This window comes from Saccopteryx leptura, chromosome 3 (genome assembly GCF_036850995.1).
Source record: "Saccopteryx leptura isolate mSacLep1 chromosome 3, mSacLep1_pri_phased_curated, whole genome shotgun sequence".
NCBI lineage: Eukaryota > Metazoa > Chordata > Mammalia > Chiroptera > Emballonuridae > Saccopteryx > Saccopteryx leptura.
The window spans coordinates 335880260-335898867 of record NC_089505.1 but is presented as its reverse complement, the minus strand read 5'-3'; the positions used below and the strand labels follow the sequence as shown (position 1 = coordinate 335898867).

The window sequence follows — 18608 nt, the reverse complement described above, 5'->3', positions numbered from 1 at the left end:
TCGGGCGCATGCGGGAGTCTGTCTGACTGCCTCCCCGTTTCCAGCATCAGAAAAATACAAAAAACAAACAAACAAAAAAAAAAAACTGAATTCCAAGGACAGATGATGATTAAGCATTATCAAATATAAAATGTAAAATAAAACTTTGTTGCAATGTAACTATCTACAGATTTTTAATTCAATCTCCCAAATATTTAAAGTTGACAAAATAAATTTTCATGGGAATATATACACTGGTTTACTTCAGGAATTACATCAGTTAAGTTAAACTGAATAATACAGTTTGAATCAGATTTCAAAAAAAGAAAAATTATTTCAGCCCAGTCACTTGATATGACACTAAAAGTATCTACTTAAATTAGGAAATAATTTTATTTATATATTTATATATTTTTTTAATGAGACAGACAGACATAGGGACAGACAGGAAGGGAGAGAGATGAGAAGCATCAACTCATAGTTGTGGGACCTTAGTTGCTCATTGATTGCTTTCTCATATGTGCACTGACGCAGGGGTCGGGGGATGGCTCCAGCAGAGCTAGTAATCCCTCACTCAATCCAGTGACCTTGGGCTTCAAGCCAGCGACCATGGGGTCAGGCCTATGATTCCATGCTCAAGTTGGCAAGCCCACGCTCAAACTGGTGAGCCCACACTCAAGCCAGAGACCTCAGGGTTTTGAACCTGGATCCTCAGCATCCCTGGCCAATGCTCTATCCACTGCACCACCACCTGGTCAGGCAAAATTAGGAAATGATTTTTAAAATTAATGAATAACCTTAACTAATTTCACAGAGATTTAAGTTTTATTTAGGATACACTAAGGTTCTTATGAAAACATATCAATTTACTAATTCTCTTCAATTCATTTGATTTCAGAAAGCTTTCCCTGAAGCTGAAAGTTAAATGTTAGTTAATGAAAAAGTAATAAAAATGAATACAGAGACACTACATTTCTGCAAGATGAAAGTGAAAAAATGTACTGCAATTATGATGTTGTCCAGACCTATATGCTTCCTAGATTAGAAAAATTTTGGTAGAAACGTCTTAAAATTAATACTACACATTTATTTGTAAAAAAAAACTAAAAAGAAATGTATGATGGGTCAGACAATAAGTAAGTCAGAAAATAATCAGTTTCTGATTTCAAAACTTCAAAGACAACAATGAACTTTGGCATATAAAAGCAAATTCAATATTTTTTTATCTTGCCAAAAATTAGTTAAGATTTTCACCTCACTTAGAAATGTCATATAGATAAAATATGCAGTAATTCTGCAAAAATTAAAAAATCTCCACCTAAGAATGGACATAATCAGGCCCCACTTCTAGAGGATAGAGGTAATAAGCAATCTATATGATCCCTATTAGGGCTACAATCAGATTAAGTAAAACAGTGGTAGTCAACCTGGTCCCTACCGCCCACTAGTGGGCATTCCAGCTTTCATGGTGGGCGGTAGTGGAGCAAACAAAGTATAAATAAAAAGATAGATTTAACTATAGTAAGTTGTTTTATAAAGATTTATTCTGCCAAATTTAGCGAAAATACGACATAAAGTACTTGGTAAGTAATTATTATTATATGCTTTAACTTGCTGTAACTCTGCTTTATAAATTTGTAAAGTGGCCCTGGCCGGTTGGCTCAGTGGTAGAGCGTCGGCCTGGCATGCAGGAGTCCCAGGTTTGATTCCCGGCCAGAGCACACAGGAGAGGCACCCATCTGCTTCTCCACCCCTCCCCCTCTCCTTCCTCTCTGTCTCTTTTCCCCTCCTGCAGCCAAGGCTCCATTGGAACAAAGATGGCCTGGGCACTGAGGATGTCTCTGTGGCCTCTGCCTCAGGTGCTAGAATGGCTCTGGATGCAACAGAGCGACTCCCCGGAGGAGCAGAGCATCGCCTCCTGGTGGGTGTGCCGGGTGGATCCCGGTTGGGCGCATGCGGGAGTCTGTCTGACTGCCTCCCATTTCTAGCTTCGGAAAAATGCAAAAAAATAAAATAAAATAAAATAAAATTTTGTAAAGTAAAGTTACTTCCCTACTTTATAAATCACCACTACTGTGGAATCGGTGGGGGTTAGAAAATTTTACTACTAACAGAGATACAAAAGTGGGAGGTAGGTATAAAAAGGTTGACTACCCCTGAAGTAAAGTATATGAAAATATCCCATGAGAGTATGGACCACTGTGTGGCGATTGCTGGGAGGGGCGGGGAGGGGGGCCAGAGGAGGGTAGTGAAGGATAAATGGTGACAGAGGGAATCTTGACTTGGGGTGGTGAACACTGAACACACGCTACAATGTACAGATGCTGTGTTGTAGAATTGTGTACCTGAAGCCTGTATAATTTTGTTAACAAGTGTTACACCAATAAATTCAGTAAAAAGAAAAAATTAATATATAAATACAATAAAAAAAGAAAACATCCCTGAGGATATTTTACCCAAATTTAAGAACACCCTTTTGCAATTACTTATGCTACTTTAACAAGCATATAAAAAATAGTATGTACATAAGCTAACATTTATTTATGTAAAAGTTAACATATCCCAAAAGTTAAATTATCAAACACTAATAACTATAAAATTGGTTAATATAAGCAAACAATAACCTCATACCTGCATGCCATCTTTAAGTTTCAAAATGCATTCCATTGTGTTGATGGTAATTACCACTGGTTCTGAACCCAGTTTTGTCCATGGTACATGGATCCTCAATTCGTGAATGTGTCCACTTAAAAAAGTGAATGGTAATTTCAATTCCTTAAAAAACAAAATATTAAATGAAAGTCAGTAAGTGCTTAATATATTTTCATTCCAATATTCACATTACTTTCTTAAAATTAAATTTTCCACAAAAATAGTTTGGGAATTACTGTTAATCAAAAATAGCACTTAGTAAATTATAAAAACCAATCAGGTAAGCTACATTTAACAAACCTCTGTCTAGGCCTGAGTTTCTTACTCTGTTGAATGGAAATAAGAGATAATACCTAGTACATGACAAAGGCTCACGTATAGTAGTGGTGGTGATGGTAGTATTCACCATAGTAGAAAGCTGCATTCTTTGAGATAGCAGCGATGGTATATTCTTTAAAATCTCTACCCAAAAGTATGTCCCCAAATGTGTTATAAACTACAAGTAGCATAGCATTAAAGGGTAAATTGAAAGGGGGGTTGAAATAGAGATAGGAGAATGACCTAACAAAATAAAAACTGACCAATTTAAAAAAAAACTCATTGAGCTTTACCTAATTAAAGATTGTAACTGGATACTATTTAGTCATAAATTTCAAATGTCTTGTGGTTGGTTTTCACTGTTATTGGAAAGATGGTTAAAAATGAAAACAACTGTCACTCAATCACTTAATACTAATTCGTTTTACTTCCCAATAAAATTTTTGTTAAAAATCAACAAAGAAAAAATTAACTGCATTTAGATTTATTTCAACCACATTTTCACAGTTATTGTAACTCTATTTGTAAAAGTTAAGATAAATATTACACTTATTCATTCATCTAACAATTGCCCACCTACTTGGTTTAGCAGAATAGTAGCAACACAGTTATATATATTGAATACATATATATAGGTAGTATGGTAAAGTGGTTAAGACCAGTAACAACTGTGGAGCAAGCACACATGGATCTAAATTTTACTCTGCTATTTATTTTTCTTTTGTTATTTTTTAAAGACTTTACTTATTCCATTTTTTTTTTTTCAGAGAGAGAAGGGGGGGAAAGAGGGAGAGGGGAAAGGGAGAAAGAGAGAGAGAGAACAGGAGGAGCAGGAAGCATCAACTCCCATATGCGCCTTGACCAAGCAAGCCCAGGGTTTTGAACTGGCGACCTCAGTGTTTCAGGTCGACGCTTTATCCCATTGCACCACCACAGGTCAGGCTACTCTGCTATTTAATTAGCCAAATGACAGTGGGCAATTTGTTTAATGCATTTGTTCCTGTTTCTTTACCTGTAAAATATGGATAAAAACAGTATCTTTGAGTATTAAACTAATTAATTTGTATAGAGTAATTAGAAAACTCTCTTCCTCAAAGAACAATCATTAAGATGTTAACTATTATTATTATTACAAATGTGGGGACCCAATGTATGTTTTCATAGCTTTTTTAAAGGGCAGAATACTAAAAACCTATTTCTACTATTCTAATCGTCACAATTTTTAAATGTCTTATTACATTAATTTTAAAGATGCAACGATTTCAAGCATAACTCAACTGGCACAGATTATATTTTGTTCTGTATCCATAACAAAAACCATTTTTACTGAGTATTTATTCTGTATCAGGCACTGTTCTAAGAATAAGTTCTGCATGCAACTATTTAACTTATAAGAACCCCAAAAGGTAAATACAATTATACAATTTACATAAGTGAAGAATATGAGCACTGAAAGGTTAAGGAACTTCCCTGATTCACCTAGGATAGCTATGACAAAAACTGGAAAATATGTCAAACCCTTGCTCTTAACCACAAGTGTACTGCATCTATACTTCCATTATGAGCACTGAATGCCTTTTCAAAATCACCTATCTGGACCATGACTCAATCACATTTCCATCTCTACCACTCCCTGATTTGTATAGCAATGATACATTTGTGAAATAGCTACCAAAACTGCAGTCAGCAGGCCAAAATGAATTTTCTCAGGGAAAAGTTAAAAGACACCTGAATCAAAATGAAGACATTAGCATCATCAGAATGCTACTAATCAACTGAACTAACCAGACAAACACTAACAAAAGAAGCAGCCTTCTATATTAGAATATGGAATTTTGAACACGTTGCCCATGTCAGAAATTCAATTGAAGTGCTATATAGTACATTAATCATCTGACTATAAGGATCATACCATTTCCTCATCACAGACTTATAGCGATAAATAAATGAGAACACATATACACTTTGTAAAAAACAAAACACAAATATTGATTGTTATAATAGAGGATCATTGCCAAGATAATCACAACAAAATAATTTTATTTTCTTTTTTTCTCAAAATATATCCTACAACTTAAAAATATTTTATTCATTTGTAACTATTTAGAAATACATTGAGAAAAATACATCCCTAAAACCTGAACTATGACTGTGCAAAAGGCATTAGTAGCAAAGAATTTAAGAAAAAAGTTAAATAGCTCTCAAAAATCTAATTCTAGGTAAGCTTTTACAAAATATTCTAACACAAAATAAAGGGACACTTTTTTTATGCAAGACAGAAACAGGCAGATAGATAGAAAGGGAGAAAAATGAGAAGCATCAACTCATAGTTGCAGCACTTTTTAAGTTATACACTGATTGCTTCTCATACGTGCCTTGACAGAGGCGGGGGTTGGGATGGGGGTGGGGTTCCAGCCAAGTCAGTGACCCCTTGTGAAGCCAGCAACCTTGGGCTTCAAGCCAGCAACCTTTGGGCTCAAGCCAATGACCGTGAGATCATGTCTATGATCCCACACTTAAGCCAGCAACCCGCACTTGTACTGATGAGACTGCACTCAAGCCAGTGACCTCAGGATTTCTAACCTGGGTACTCAGCATCCCAGGTCAATGCTCTATCCACTGCGCCAGCACCGTCAGGCAAGGGATACTTTTAAAATGAGCATGACAGACAACAAAAGCAAAAATAGGCAAATAAGACTATAGCAAACCTAAAAACTTATGCACAGCAAAAAAAAAAAAAAAAAAGGAAAAATGAAAATGAAAAGGTAACCTATGGAATGGAAAACGATATTTTTAAATTATTTATCTGATGAGGTGTGGATATCTACAATATAAAAGAATTAGTAAAACTCAAAAACAAAAACGAAATTCCAATTTTAAAATGGATAAGACTTGAATAGACATTTCACAAAAGAACATATACAAATGGAAAAAACATGTATGAAAAGATGTTCAACATCATTAATCACCAAGGAAATTCAAAACCACAATGACATGTCATCTCTTAATAGTTAGAATCACCACTATCAAAAATTAGTTACAAGTGTTGACAGGGATGTCAAGAAATTAGAACTCTTATGCACTATTGGTTAAGAAAATGTAAAATGATGCAAATGTTATAGAATGGAGGACAGCCTCAAAAAATTAAAAACATAATTATGTGATACAACAATCTCAGTTCTGGGAATATACCTAAAAGAACTAAAAGCAGGATCTCAAAAAGATATTTCCAAAACCGTATTAACTTCAGCATTATTCACAACAGTCAAGCAGCAGAAGCAACTGAATGTTCTTCAAAAGATAAATGAATTAAGATGTGGTAATGATACATAATCAAAATATTATTCAGACTTCAAAAGGAAATTCTATCATATGCTACAACATGGATAAACACTGAAGACATTATGCTAAGTGAAACAGGTCAGTCACAAAAAGACAGTATTATATCATTTCACTTATATGAAAAATCTGAAGTAGCCCAATTCTCAGAAACAAAAAACAGAATGGTGGTTGTTAGGGACTGGAGGAGTAGGGAGAAAAGGAATTGTCAAATGGCTGCAGAGTTTAGGTTTGAGAGATGAAAAGTTTTAGAGATCTGTTGAGCAACAATGTGTACATATATCATTAATGCTACTGTACACTTAAAAATGGTTAAGGAAGTAAATTGCTATGTGGTTTTTACCACCAAAAGAAAAAAAGATATAAATTAACTTGAAGAATTTGGAATTAAGAGCTTGGCAAATCCTTACCCCAAAAAGCAATGACAAAACTGGACAAAATTGTCAAAACCACCAAAATCTAAGGCAATAAGGAGGTCACAATATTAACTGATACAAGCAACAAAACAGCAGAACAGCCAGAAAATTAACTAGAGATCCAGAGAACAAGACAGCCAAAAATGGCCTTGCTATTAATTCACATTGTCCCAAGTAATTCCAGGCTTACTTAGAAGACAATAGAGAGGGCCCGAACAAGCTATTCCTTCATTGTTGACCAAGAGGCTCTGTAAAAACAATCAGTTTAAAAAAAAAATGGGTCAGATTATAAATTCCCTAAATTTTGAAAGCATTATCATGTACACATATGCAAATATATATGCATATATACACCTATATATGTATATGTATATATCCATCCCATATCAAAGAGCAAAAACTTTACTGGTTAAACAACCTCTAAATCACTGGCTGACAACTAATTTTAAGTGACTCAGAGGTAATCGGTAGGAAATCAGTCCTAAAAATAGAAAAAATTAGAGGATGTGGAAAATGAGCACAGACATCAGAAGCCACACACTGCAGAAAAAACAGATACCACAAATTTAGTTCAGGTAAGTCATAAACAAATACATAAACCAAGACAAATGACAACCATGCCCTGGAGAAAGGAAATCAGAATTGAGAGGTGCTATAATATATTATCCAAATTGTCCAGTTTTCCAAAAAGTTATGAAATATGAAAAGTATACAAAGGAGTCAACAGAAACTATCTCTGAGGGTGTTCAATTGCAGGACCTAGCACACAAAGATTACAAAATAAATGTTCAAAGAAATAAAAGAACGAATAACCATGATCCATCAAATAAAATATATCAATAATGAAACAGAAATGACAAAAATGAACCAAAGAGAAATTTTAGAGTTTAAAAGTACAATAAAGGAAATGAAAAAAATTGCTAAGAGTTCAACCTTAGATCTGAACTTGCAAAAGAAAGAATCAGCAAATCCAGACACATCATAGTAAAAATGTTAAAAGCTGAGACAAAAAGAAAATCTTGAACACAGAAAAAGAAAAGCAACTTGTTGCATACAAGAAAACTCTTTGTAGGTTACTATCTAACTTCTCATTACAAACAATAAAGGCAAAAAGGCAGTGAAATGACATAGTCAAATAACAAAAGAAAATAACTGTCAACCAAGAATTCCATTACCAGCAAAACTATTTTTTGTTTTGTTTTGTTTTTTACAGAGACAGAGAGAGAGTCAGAGAGAGGGATAGATAGGGACAGACAGACAGAAACAGAGAGAGATGAGAAGCATCAGTCATCAGTTTTTCGTTGCAACACCTTAGTTGTTCATTGATTGCTTTCTCCTATGTGCCTCGACCGTAGGCCTTCAGCAGACCAAGTAACCCCTTGCTCAAGCCAGCGACCTTGGGTCCAAGCTGGTGAGCTTCTTGCTCAAACCAGATGAGCCCACGCTCAAGCTGGCAACCTCGGGGTCTCGAATCTGGGTCCTCCGCATCCCAGTCCGACGCTCTATCCACTGCACCACCGCCTGGTCAGGCAGCCTTCAGACTTGAGAACAAAATAAAGCCATACCCAAATAAACAAAGACTGAGAAAGTTCATTGCTAACAGAATAGTAAAAGTTATTCAAGTTTACAAAAAGTAAAACCATATGGTAACTCAAATCCAAACAAGCAAAGAGCACTACTTAAAAATAAATGTAGATAATTATTTAAAAATCAGTGTTTTTTCACCTTTTCTTCTAACTGATATACAAGGTAATTATATACAATAATTATGAAATTGTACTGTTGAAGTTTATAGCATAAAGATGCAGTATACATGACAATAATAGCATAAAAACAGACATATAGATAATGAAACAGAATAGAGATCCCAGATATAAACCTACACCCTTATAGTCAATATCTGACAAAGGAGGCAAAGACATAGAGTTAAGATAGCCTATTCAACAAATGGTGATGGGAATTGTGGACAGAAACATAACAAAATAATAAACCTCAACCTTCTTATACCATACTCAAGAATAAACTCAAAATAGATTAAAGACTTGAAACCATAAAAACCCAAGAAAATATATAGTAGGCAGTAATATCTCAGATATTTCTCATAGAAATATTTTTTCTGATATATCTTCTCAGGCAAGGAAAATGAAAGAAAAAGTAAACAAATAGAACTACATCAAACCAAAAACTTTTTGCACAGCAAAGAAAACCATCACCAAATGAAAAGACAATTCACTGAATGGGAAAACATATTTGCAAATGATACATCTGATAAAGGGATTAATATTCAAAATTCATAAAGAACTTATAAAACTCAGCCTTAAAAAACAAAGAATCCAATTTAAAAATGGGCAAAGGAGGCCCCAGCCAATTGGCTCAGTGTTAGAGCATTGGTCCAGTGTGTGGACATCCTGGTTTGATTCCCAGTCAGGGCACACAGGAGAAGTGACCATCTGCTTCTCCCCTGGCCCCCACTCCTTCTTCACTTTCTCTTTTTTTTCCTCTCTCTCTCTCTTCTGCTCCCACAGCCATGGCTCGATTGGTTTGAGCAAGGTGGCCCCGGGAACAGAGGATAGCTCTGTGGAGCCTCCACCTCAGGTGCTAATAAAACAGCTCAGTTGCCAAGCAATGGCCCTAGGTGGGCAGTGCATCGCCTGTAAGGGGCTTGCCAGGTACATCTGGTCCCAGCTTCCCAACTCTACTATTTTACTTGATAAGAGCAGCAACAGACAATATATAAACAAATGAAAACAGAAGTACTCCAATACAATTCTTTCACAAAAGTAGATTCAGGCCCTTGTTTTTGATCCTGGATTTTGAGAAATTCCTTGAAAAACATAACTAATCACTAACTAAAAGAGAAATAAAAAATCTAATAGTCCTATATCTGTTAAGAAATTAAATCAGTAATTTAAAACTTTATAACAAAAGAACTCCTGATCCACATGACTTTATGGTTAATTTTATGTAACATTTAAAAAAACAATATCCAACTAAATGAAAAAGTTGGATAGTTCACATTTCCTGATTTCAAAACTTACTACCTAGCAATATATTATCATCAAAACAATGTGACACTAACATAAAAAAGAAAAGACATCCAAATCGGCAGAGTAGCATTAAAAGCCCAGAAACAAACTTTCACATATACTGCCAGCTGATCTTCGAGAAGGAACCATGCAATGGGTAAAGGACAGTCATTAACAAATAAGTGTTACTAAAACTGAGTTTCTACATACAAAAACAAATGAAGTTGGACCCTTATACTACATACAAAAATTAACTCAAAATGGATCAAAGACCTCTCAGTGTAAAAGCTAAAACTATAAAATTCTTAAAAGAAAACATAGAGAGAAAGTTCATGGCATTGCATTTGGCAATGATTTCTTGGATATGAGAGGGAAAGTCCAGACATTAAAAAAAAAAAAGTGCTAACTTAGACCTCAAAATTTTAAACTTCTGTAAATCAAAGAATACTATCAACAAAAAACAAGGAAAAAATATAGATTTGCAAGTCACATATCTGACAAGGGATTGATATCCAGAATATATAAATAACTCCTACAACTCAATTACAAAAAATAAAATAAACTCCAAGTTAAAATAAAGAGGGGCAAAGAACGTGATTACACATTTTTCCAAAGATGATACACAGACCACTGAGCTCATGAAAAGACACTCAACATCAGCAATGATTAGGATTATGCAAATTAAAACCAAAATGAGATGCCACTTCATACCTACAGGGCGGTTACAATGAAAAAAACAATGTAACTGTGTTAGTGAGGAGATTGTGCAATTGAAACTCTTGTACATTGCTGGTAGGAATGTGAAATAATGTAGCTACCATGGGAAACTAGCAATTCCTCAAAAATTTAAACATAGAATCACCAGAAGACCTAGCACTCTTACTTTTGGTATACAGTGGTACCTTGACACACGAGTTTAATTTGTTTCATTACCGAGCTCCTGACTCAATCTGTTTGTGTGTCAAATCGAATTTCCCCATTTAAATTAATGGGAATGTAATTAATCTGTTCCAGCTCGTGTGTCAAGGTACCACTGTATACGAAAAAAAGAAACCGAAAGCAGGCACTCGAACAGATTATGTGTATACCCGTGTTCACAGCAGCATTATTCACAACAGCCAAAAGGTAAAAGCAACCAAAATGTGCAACAGATAAATGAAGAAAATGTGGCATATACAATCAGTGGAATATTAGTCTTAAAAATTTAAGGAAATTGTAGCACATTTCAACATGAGTAAACCTTAAGGACACTGTGCAAACTGAAGTAAACAAGTCACAAAAAGATAACATTGAATGTTTTTACTCATATGAGGTATGTAGTCAAATTCACAGAGACATGAAGCAAAACTGTGGTTGCCAGGGGCTAGGAGAAGAGAATGGAGAGTTTGTGCTTAACGGATATAAAGGTTCAGTTTGGTAAATAGAAAAAGTTCTAGAGATGGATGGTGATAATGGTTGCACAACAATATAAATATAATCTATGCCACAAAACTGTACAATCAAAAATGGTTAAAATGGTAAACCTCTTATGTCTATTTTACCACAGCAAGAAAATAAAAAATAGAGCATCGGCCTGGCATGCAGGAGTGTCGGGTTCGATTCCTGGCCAGGACACACAGGAGAAGCGCCCATCTGCTTCTCCACCCCTCTCCCTCTCCTTCTTCTCTCTCTTCCCGTCCCGCAGCCAAGGCTCCATTGGAGCAAAGTTGGCCCAGGGGCTGAAGATGGCTCTGTGGCCTCTGCCCCAGGTGCTAGAATGGCTCTGGTTGCAACAGAGCAATGCCCCAGATGGGCAGAACATCACCCCCTGGTGGGCATGCCAGGTGGATCCCGGTTGGGCGCATGTGGGAGTCTGTCTGACTGCCTCCCCATTTCCAACTTTAGAAAAATACAAAAATAAAAATAAATAAAAATAAAAAGTTAATAATACCAATCTTACACGAATTGTTCCTTTACAAAAAGAATACTCCACAAATAATTTAATGAGGACAATATATCTAGGATAATTAAAGCCCGATAAGGACACTACAAGAAAAGAAAATCATAGGCTAGTATATCACTTATAAACACAGATGCAATAAAACTAAACAAGAACTTAACAAATCCAATCCAACCATATACAAAACGGGGTTTATTCCAGGAATGCAAATTTCACCCAAATAGTGTAACTCAGCACATTAACAAAATAAAAGAGAAATATCAGATATCAACTCATTAAATGTAATAGTTGATAAAATTAATACACATTCATGATTTTAAAAACTTATTGGAAAACCAGGAAGGGAAGAGCATGTCCTTAACCCAAAAACCAGCATTTAGAGATAACAACGTACTTAATGGTAAAATACTGAACACTTTCCCTCTGAAGTTTGGAGCAAAAAAAAAATGTATATCCTCAAGAGCTCTACTCATAAGGAAAGAGAAAAAAAAAGATCCAAGCACTGAAAAAAAGAGATGTAAACCTGTCATTATTTGCAGATAACATGATTGTGTACATAATAAAAAATAAATTTAAAAACACCAGAAAAGTATTAGACAAGTTAGAAAGGGCACTGGATGGAAGGTCAATATACTAAAATCAACAGTAGTTCAAAGTACCAGTAACAAATAGTTAGGAAATGAAATCTAAAAAAAAAAAAACAACACTGCTCGTAACATTAAAAAAAGATAAAATTTAATAAAGTATGTTCAAAACCTCTCTAAAAACTTCAAGTCACTGCTCAGAGAAATTAGACCTTTTTAATTTTTTTTTTTTTGAGAAATTAGACCTTTAAACATAGAAAACAATTTCTTCTTCTTTCCTCCCAAATTAATCTATTGATTGAATGTAACCTCAATTAAAAAGGTTAGTGGGTTTCCCTTTCTTTGGGAAATCTAAAATATACAAGCTGAAGTTAAAATTTATATGGAAATGCAAAGGACCTACAATAGTTATAACTACCTTGAAGGAAAAAAGAACGAAGTTGTATAAATCATACTATCAAGACTTACTATGGCCCTGGCTGGCTGGCTGGCTGGCTGGCTCAGTAGTAGGGTGTCAGCCCAGCCTGTGGAAGTACCAGGTTCAATTCCCGGTCAGGGCACACAGGAGAAGCAACCATCTGCTCTACATCCCTCCCCTCCTCTCTCTTTCTCTCTTCCCCTCCTGCAACCATGGCTCAAATGGTTTAAGCTAGTTGGCCCTGAGCGCTGAGGATGGCTCCATGGCCTCGCCTCAGGCACTAAAATAGCTCAGTTGCCTGAGCAACAGAGCAGTGGCCCCAGATGGGTGGAGCATTGCCCCCCCCCAGGGGCTTGTCAGGTGGATTCTGGTCGGGAGGCATATGGGAGTTTGCCTGTCTGCCTGCCTCCCTGCCACCCACTTAATAAAAAAAAAAGAAAAAAAAAGACTTATTGTACAAGACAATATGGTAGTGACATAAGAATAGACATATAGACCACTGAACAGGTAATTCAGAATCAAATCCACACATATGGTAACCTAATTTACACAAAGACTGCAATTCAGTAGAAAGAATGGTTTGCCAAATGGTGTGGGATGAATTGAGGATCAATGGAAAAAGAAAGTGAATCCTGATTTTCACTTTTCAAATGCAGAAAAGTAGTTTTAGATGAATCATAGAAAACAATAGGAGAGTACCTTTTCCTTGGAATAAACAAAAATATCTTAGAAAAGTTGAAGGAAAAAATAGATAAATTGGACCTCAATAATATGAACTCTGTTCATCAAAGGACACTTTTCAGAGAGCAAAAAGACAAACCACGCACTGTGAGAAAACACTGCAAAACATATATCTGCCAAAAGACTCATTTCCAAAGTACATAAAGCACTCCTACATATCAATAAGAAAAAGACAAAAACACAATCTTTTTAGCAAAAGAACCAGAAACTTGACAAAAGAGGATATCCAAATCACCAACAACAGATGACAGTGCTCAACATCATTAATAACAACAACTAGGGAAATGCAATTTCAAATTACAAGATACCACTACACACACTCCAAAAAAGGTTCAGGTTAAAATACCATTGCTCTGGCCAAGACGGCAGCACAGGTAATGTGGTACTTGCATCCTCCCAGAACCACATCAAAATTAAGACTAAATTGCATGGCTCAGTGGATAAAGCGCAGTCCCGGCACACTAAGGATGCAGGTCCAATCCCTGCTCAGGGAACACAGGAGAAGCCATCAATGAGTGCACAACTAAATGGAACTAAGTAAAACAAGTTGATCCTTCTCACTCTCATGCTCCAGACTGTCCAAAAATCTCTCAAACAAGCAGTATCTGGCCTCAGCATGTCCCATACCCATGCCCTCTCACAAAATGACCCAAGGCCTAAACAAATGTCAGCTGGCATTGGTTCACAGCTTGGCCTCACCTAGGCACCTACCTCCAAGCCCAGCACAATTAGCAGCCATCTGCATACTGCTTTGTAGCTCATGCCCGGTGGCTCCCAAGAGGTAGCAAATGATCTTGGCCTATACCTCCCTGGAGGCCCAAGAGCATCATACCTGGGGTGCTCAACTCAGGTTCTTGGGAGGCTGTGCCACTGGACACTATAGAACACCTACCACATAAGGCCACTCAAAGCCCAGGAAACACTGCAGTTCTACCTAATATACAGAAACCAACACTGGGAGGTTGCCAAAATAAGACAAAGAAACATGTTCCAAATGAAAGAACAGAACAAAACTCCTAAAAAAAGAACTAAATAAAATGTAGACAAGCAGTCTACCAGATGCAGAGTGCAAAATACTGCTTATTGGAATGCTCAATAGAGAACTTCAACAAAAAAATGGAAAACATAAAAACAGAACTAGAAAACACAAAAAAAGAACCACTCAGAAATGAGGAATACACTGACTGAAGTGAAGACTACATTACAGGGAAGCAGATAAAGCAAAGGATCAAACCAGAGATTTGAAGGATAAGGAAGCAAAAAACACACTCAATTAGAACAGAAGAAAGAAAAAAGAATCCAAAAAAATGGGCACAGTGAAAGAAGCCTTTGGGACAACTTTAAGCATACCAACATTTGCATCACAGGGGTGCCAGAAGGAAAAGAAAGAGTGCAAGGAACTGAAAACCTATTTGAAAAAATAACGACAGAAAACTTCCCTAAAGCCTGGTGAAGTAAATAGACATACAAGCCCAAGAAGCGCAGAGATCCAAACAAGATGAAGCCAAAGAGGCCCACACCAAAACACATCATAATTAAAATGCAAAGGGTTAGACAATCTTAAAAGTACAAGAGAAATGCACTTAGTTACCTACAAGGAAGCTTTCATAAGATTGTTAGCTGATTTCTCAACAGAAACTTTGCAGGTGAGAAGGGACTGGTGAGAAATATTCAAAGTGATTAAAAGCAAGAACCTACAAATAAGATTACTCTAACCAGCAAAGCTATCATTTAGAATAGAAGGACATATAGAGCTTCCAGACAAAAAAAAAAAACCTAAAGGAGTTAATCACCACCAAACCAGTATTACGTGAAATGTTACAGGGTCTACTTTAAGAAGAAAAAAAGATAAAAGATATGAACAGTAAAATAGCAATAAGTACATATCTATCAAAAAATGAACCTAAAAAAATAAACTAAGAAGCAGAACAAAAACAGACTCATAGACACAGAGAACATTTTTAACGATTGCCAGATGAGAGGGAAGTTGAGGGGATGGGTGAAAAAGATAAAGGGATTAGTAAGTACAAATTGGTTGTACAACATAAGAAATACAGTCAATTATATTCTAATAACTATATATGCTGTCAGACAGGTACAAGATTTACCAAGATGATCACTTAAGTTAAATAATGCCTAATCATCTGAAACTATATAACATCGTATGCCAACTATAATGGAAAAATAAAAAAATTATTAAAGACAAAAAATACAAATAAAGGCCCTGGCTGGTTGACTCAGCGATAGAGCATCGGCCCAGCATGTGGAAGTCCTGGGTTCAATTCCCAGCCAGGGCACACAGGAGAAGCACCCATCTGCTTCTCCACCCTTCCATCTCTCCTTTCTCTCTCTCTCTCTCTTCCCCTCCAGCAGCCAAGGCTCCATTGGAGCAAAGTTGGCCCGGGCACTGAGGATGGCTCCATGGCCTCCATCTCAGGCACTAGAATGGCTCAGGTTACAACAGAGCAAAGCCCCAGATGGGCAGAGCATCGTCCCTAGTGGGTTTGCCAGGTGATCCTAGCCGGGAGCATGCAAGAGTCTGTCTCTCTACCTCCCTGCTTCTTGCTTCAGAAAAATACAGAGAATAATAATAATGAAAATAAATAAAAATTAAAAAGTAAGATATCAACCATACCAAATAATAGCAAAAACAAAAAGTAACTGGGAACCCTCATTCATTGTTGGTGAAAATGTAAATTGGTACAACCACACCAGAAAACTATTTGACAATATCCATTAAAGCTAAACATATGACTACTGCATACGTATAGAACTAAGGAAATAATAACTATATTCACCAAAGTACACTTACAAGAATGTTCATAAGAGCTTTCTTCACTATAGTCAAAAGCAAAAACAATCCACATGTACATTAATAGGAAAATAGAAAGTAAATGAAGAAATCTTTATACAATGGAATACTACAAGGCAATACAAAGAACAAGCCACCGTTCATGCAACAACATAAGTTAATCCTAGCCATAATGTTGAAGAAAAGAAGCCATACACCATTTCTATTTACGTACAATTCAAAAACAGGTAATATTTACCTGTGTTGACTAAAGCCAGGCAGAATAGCAGTCATCTGGCTTCTTGTTGTTTCTTGGGGGGGGGGGGGGGTGTAATAATTACAAAGGGGTACAGGAGAGCCACTTGGGGTGCAGGAAATACTTTATTTCTCAATCTGGATGGTGGTTACACAGGTGTACATATAGGTAAAAACTGAGCTGCATACTTAGTACTTGTGCCCATAAGATAATTAACCTTGGAGAGAAAAAGGGAAAGGGGCCAGAGTATTATTTCTTACTGTTAACTCTGGATTGTTCACTAACAGAAGAAAGAGTGGAATATGACCAGAAATTATTGATAACTATCACTATCAGATTAAATCTTTTCTAATCTCCCAAAAAGCAGTTGGTCATAGACTTTTCTGAGTTTCCACAGATAATGTTTGTATCCTCAAGCCTAACAAAGTGGCCTGGCATATGTTAGCACTAAATGAAGTAATAAGTATATAATCTTCGAAATTACAGTTCATCTGCATCAGAGCATTCTCACGTTAAAAGAAACTAAAAAGAAGTAATTGACAAAGAAGTTTTCAATTTTGCTAGCCTTCTCAACCTGTGTCCACTCAACACCCTGGATGCCACGGGTAATGTCATCTTTCCCACTACGAGACTGAAACTCTCCTCAACATCTTGCTGTGTTTTGGACCCTTCCATTCCCCAAAGAGGAGAATGGAAGGAGCTCTTTTCTAGCATCATACAAAATCTTAGCAATATAAATTAGCAAATTCGGTAAGGCTTGAGATTGAATCAATAGGCTGAAGAATTTCAACAAGAAAAATGAAAGTGTCTTCCCATTTGACGTGGCAACTTTTGGGAATCCGATTCTCATTAACCATCACTAGTAATAAAGCATTAAAAAAAATGTTCTGTAAAGGGAGGTAATTATGTAGTTTCAGAGTAGCTAAAAACACGTTAGCAGAAAGAAATAGTTTTTAAAACATAAAGTCAAAGTGTAGGAAACAACGGATTACTTCTAAACAAGTTGAAAATGTGTCCAATAAATGACAGCTACACAATTTACCTGTTCCAGCACATCCAACTTTAACTCGAGCTTGCTGAGAACCACATCTCCACCCCATAGTGAAAGCTGTAGATCTGATGGCTTTAAGTTCTTGATGTAGCGATTCACATAGCTCATTAAAATTGGAGTCACGTATGACTCCAGCATCGTTTAAGAGGAGTCCAAATCAGAAGCTGAAGAGGATAAAGACAGTAATATTAGAAGTAATTGAGACTGTGGTGCAGCGAAGCAAAAGGGGGGTGAGGAGCACTTATCAATCAGAAAGGATAGAAGAGGCCGAAAAGCAACAGTCCCCACCAAAGCAGCCTCTTGCCTCCTCCCAGAAGCAGAAAGAACTCAGTGGACTCTCCGCTGCAGGGGCGATTTCCTCACTAATACACCGCCCCCCAACTCGCCGGCCAAGGGATGTTAGGAGAGGTGGTGACCTGAAGACACCTAGCCCCCAAGAGAGAATCGAGTGCCGCAGGCCCCCTCGGACCATTGCAGCCCTTCGGCAACCCCGCCGCCCCTAAATGCCCTCGCCCCCTGGACCCGAGCCGGATCTACCACCACAGCATCAGAGCCAGAAGGAAACAGCATCCCGCCCCGCCTACGGCACCCTCCGCTCACCCTCACGCCAGAGTGCCGTGGCGTCCCCTCCACCCACCGGTACGTAAACTCCGCGCCCGTCGTGGGCGCAGCTCCTGTGCGGCGCCACTTCCGGGTGTCCCCCATTCTGTGCTCAAAGTAAACTGTCCCTCCGCCGGCAGCGCTGGACTCCGCAGCAGGGCCGGAGTTCTAGGTTGGAGAAGCCATTCCTTTCTTCTTCGAGAGGGAGACCGTCTGCACTTAGCTGGCCTCGGTCCCCACTGCGACCCGGCCAGTGGTCAGAACAAAACTTCAGGAAGTGCCTGGGGGAGGTGGGCGGACGGGTAAAGTGGAGGCACCCGAGGTCCGGAAGTGGCGCCACGCTACGAGAGTGGCCGCGCGTGGTGGAGGGCGAGCCGGGGTGGAGAAACACGGAGGACCATAGGTTTGAGGAAAAAGAAACCGGGTCCCAGTGTTTAAAACCCTGATAAACAAGTAGTTGTTTCCCTTGGGAAATGGAAAGCCTGCGGAGAGGAACTG

The 18608-nt window shown here is 37.4% G+C and overlaps 1 protein-coding gene across 5 annotated transcripts in view; it reads right to left on the bottom strand.

Moving 5' to 3' along the window:
- VPS13B (vacuolar protein sorting 13 homolog B) overlaps nt 1–18342 on the bottom strand; it is an 887459-nt gene extending 869117 nt beyond the window's left edge. For 4 of the 5 annotated variants that reach the window (XM_066379212.1, XM_066379209.1, XM_066379211.1 and 1 more), the window contains exons 1-3: nt 18111–18168; nt 17502–17674; nt 2611–2754 (exon numbers count right to left, since the gene is read on the bottom strand). In XM_066379212.1, coding sequence (XP_066235309.1) covers nt 2611–2754; nt 17502–17648 — 291 coding nt within the window. In that variant the 5' untranslated portion in view covers nt 17649–17674; nt 18111–18168. Of the gene's footprint in view, nt 1–2610; nt 2755–17501; nt 17675–18110 lie in introns of all 5 variants that reach the window. The other variant, XM_066379210.1, reaches the window with a different exon arrangement.
- Nucleotides 18343–18608: the final 266 nt, after the last annotated feature.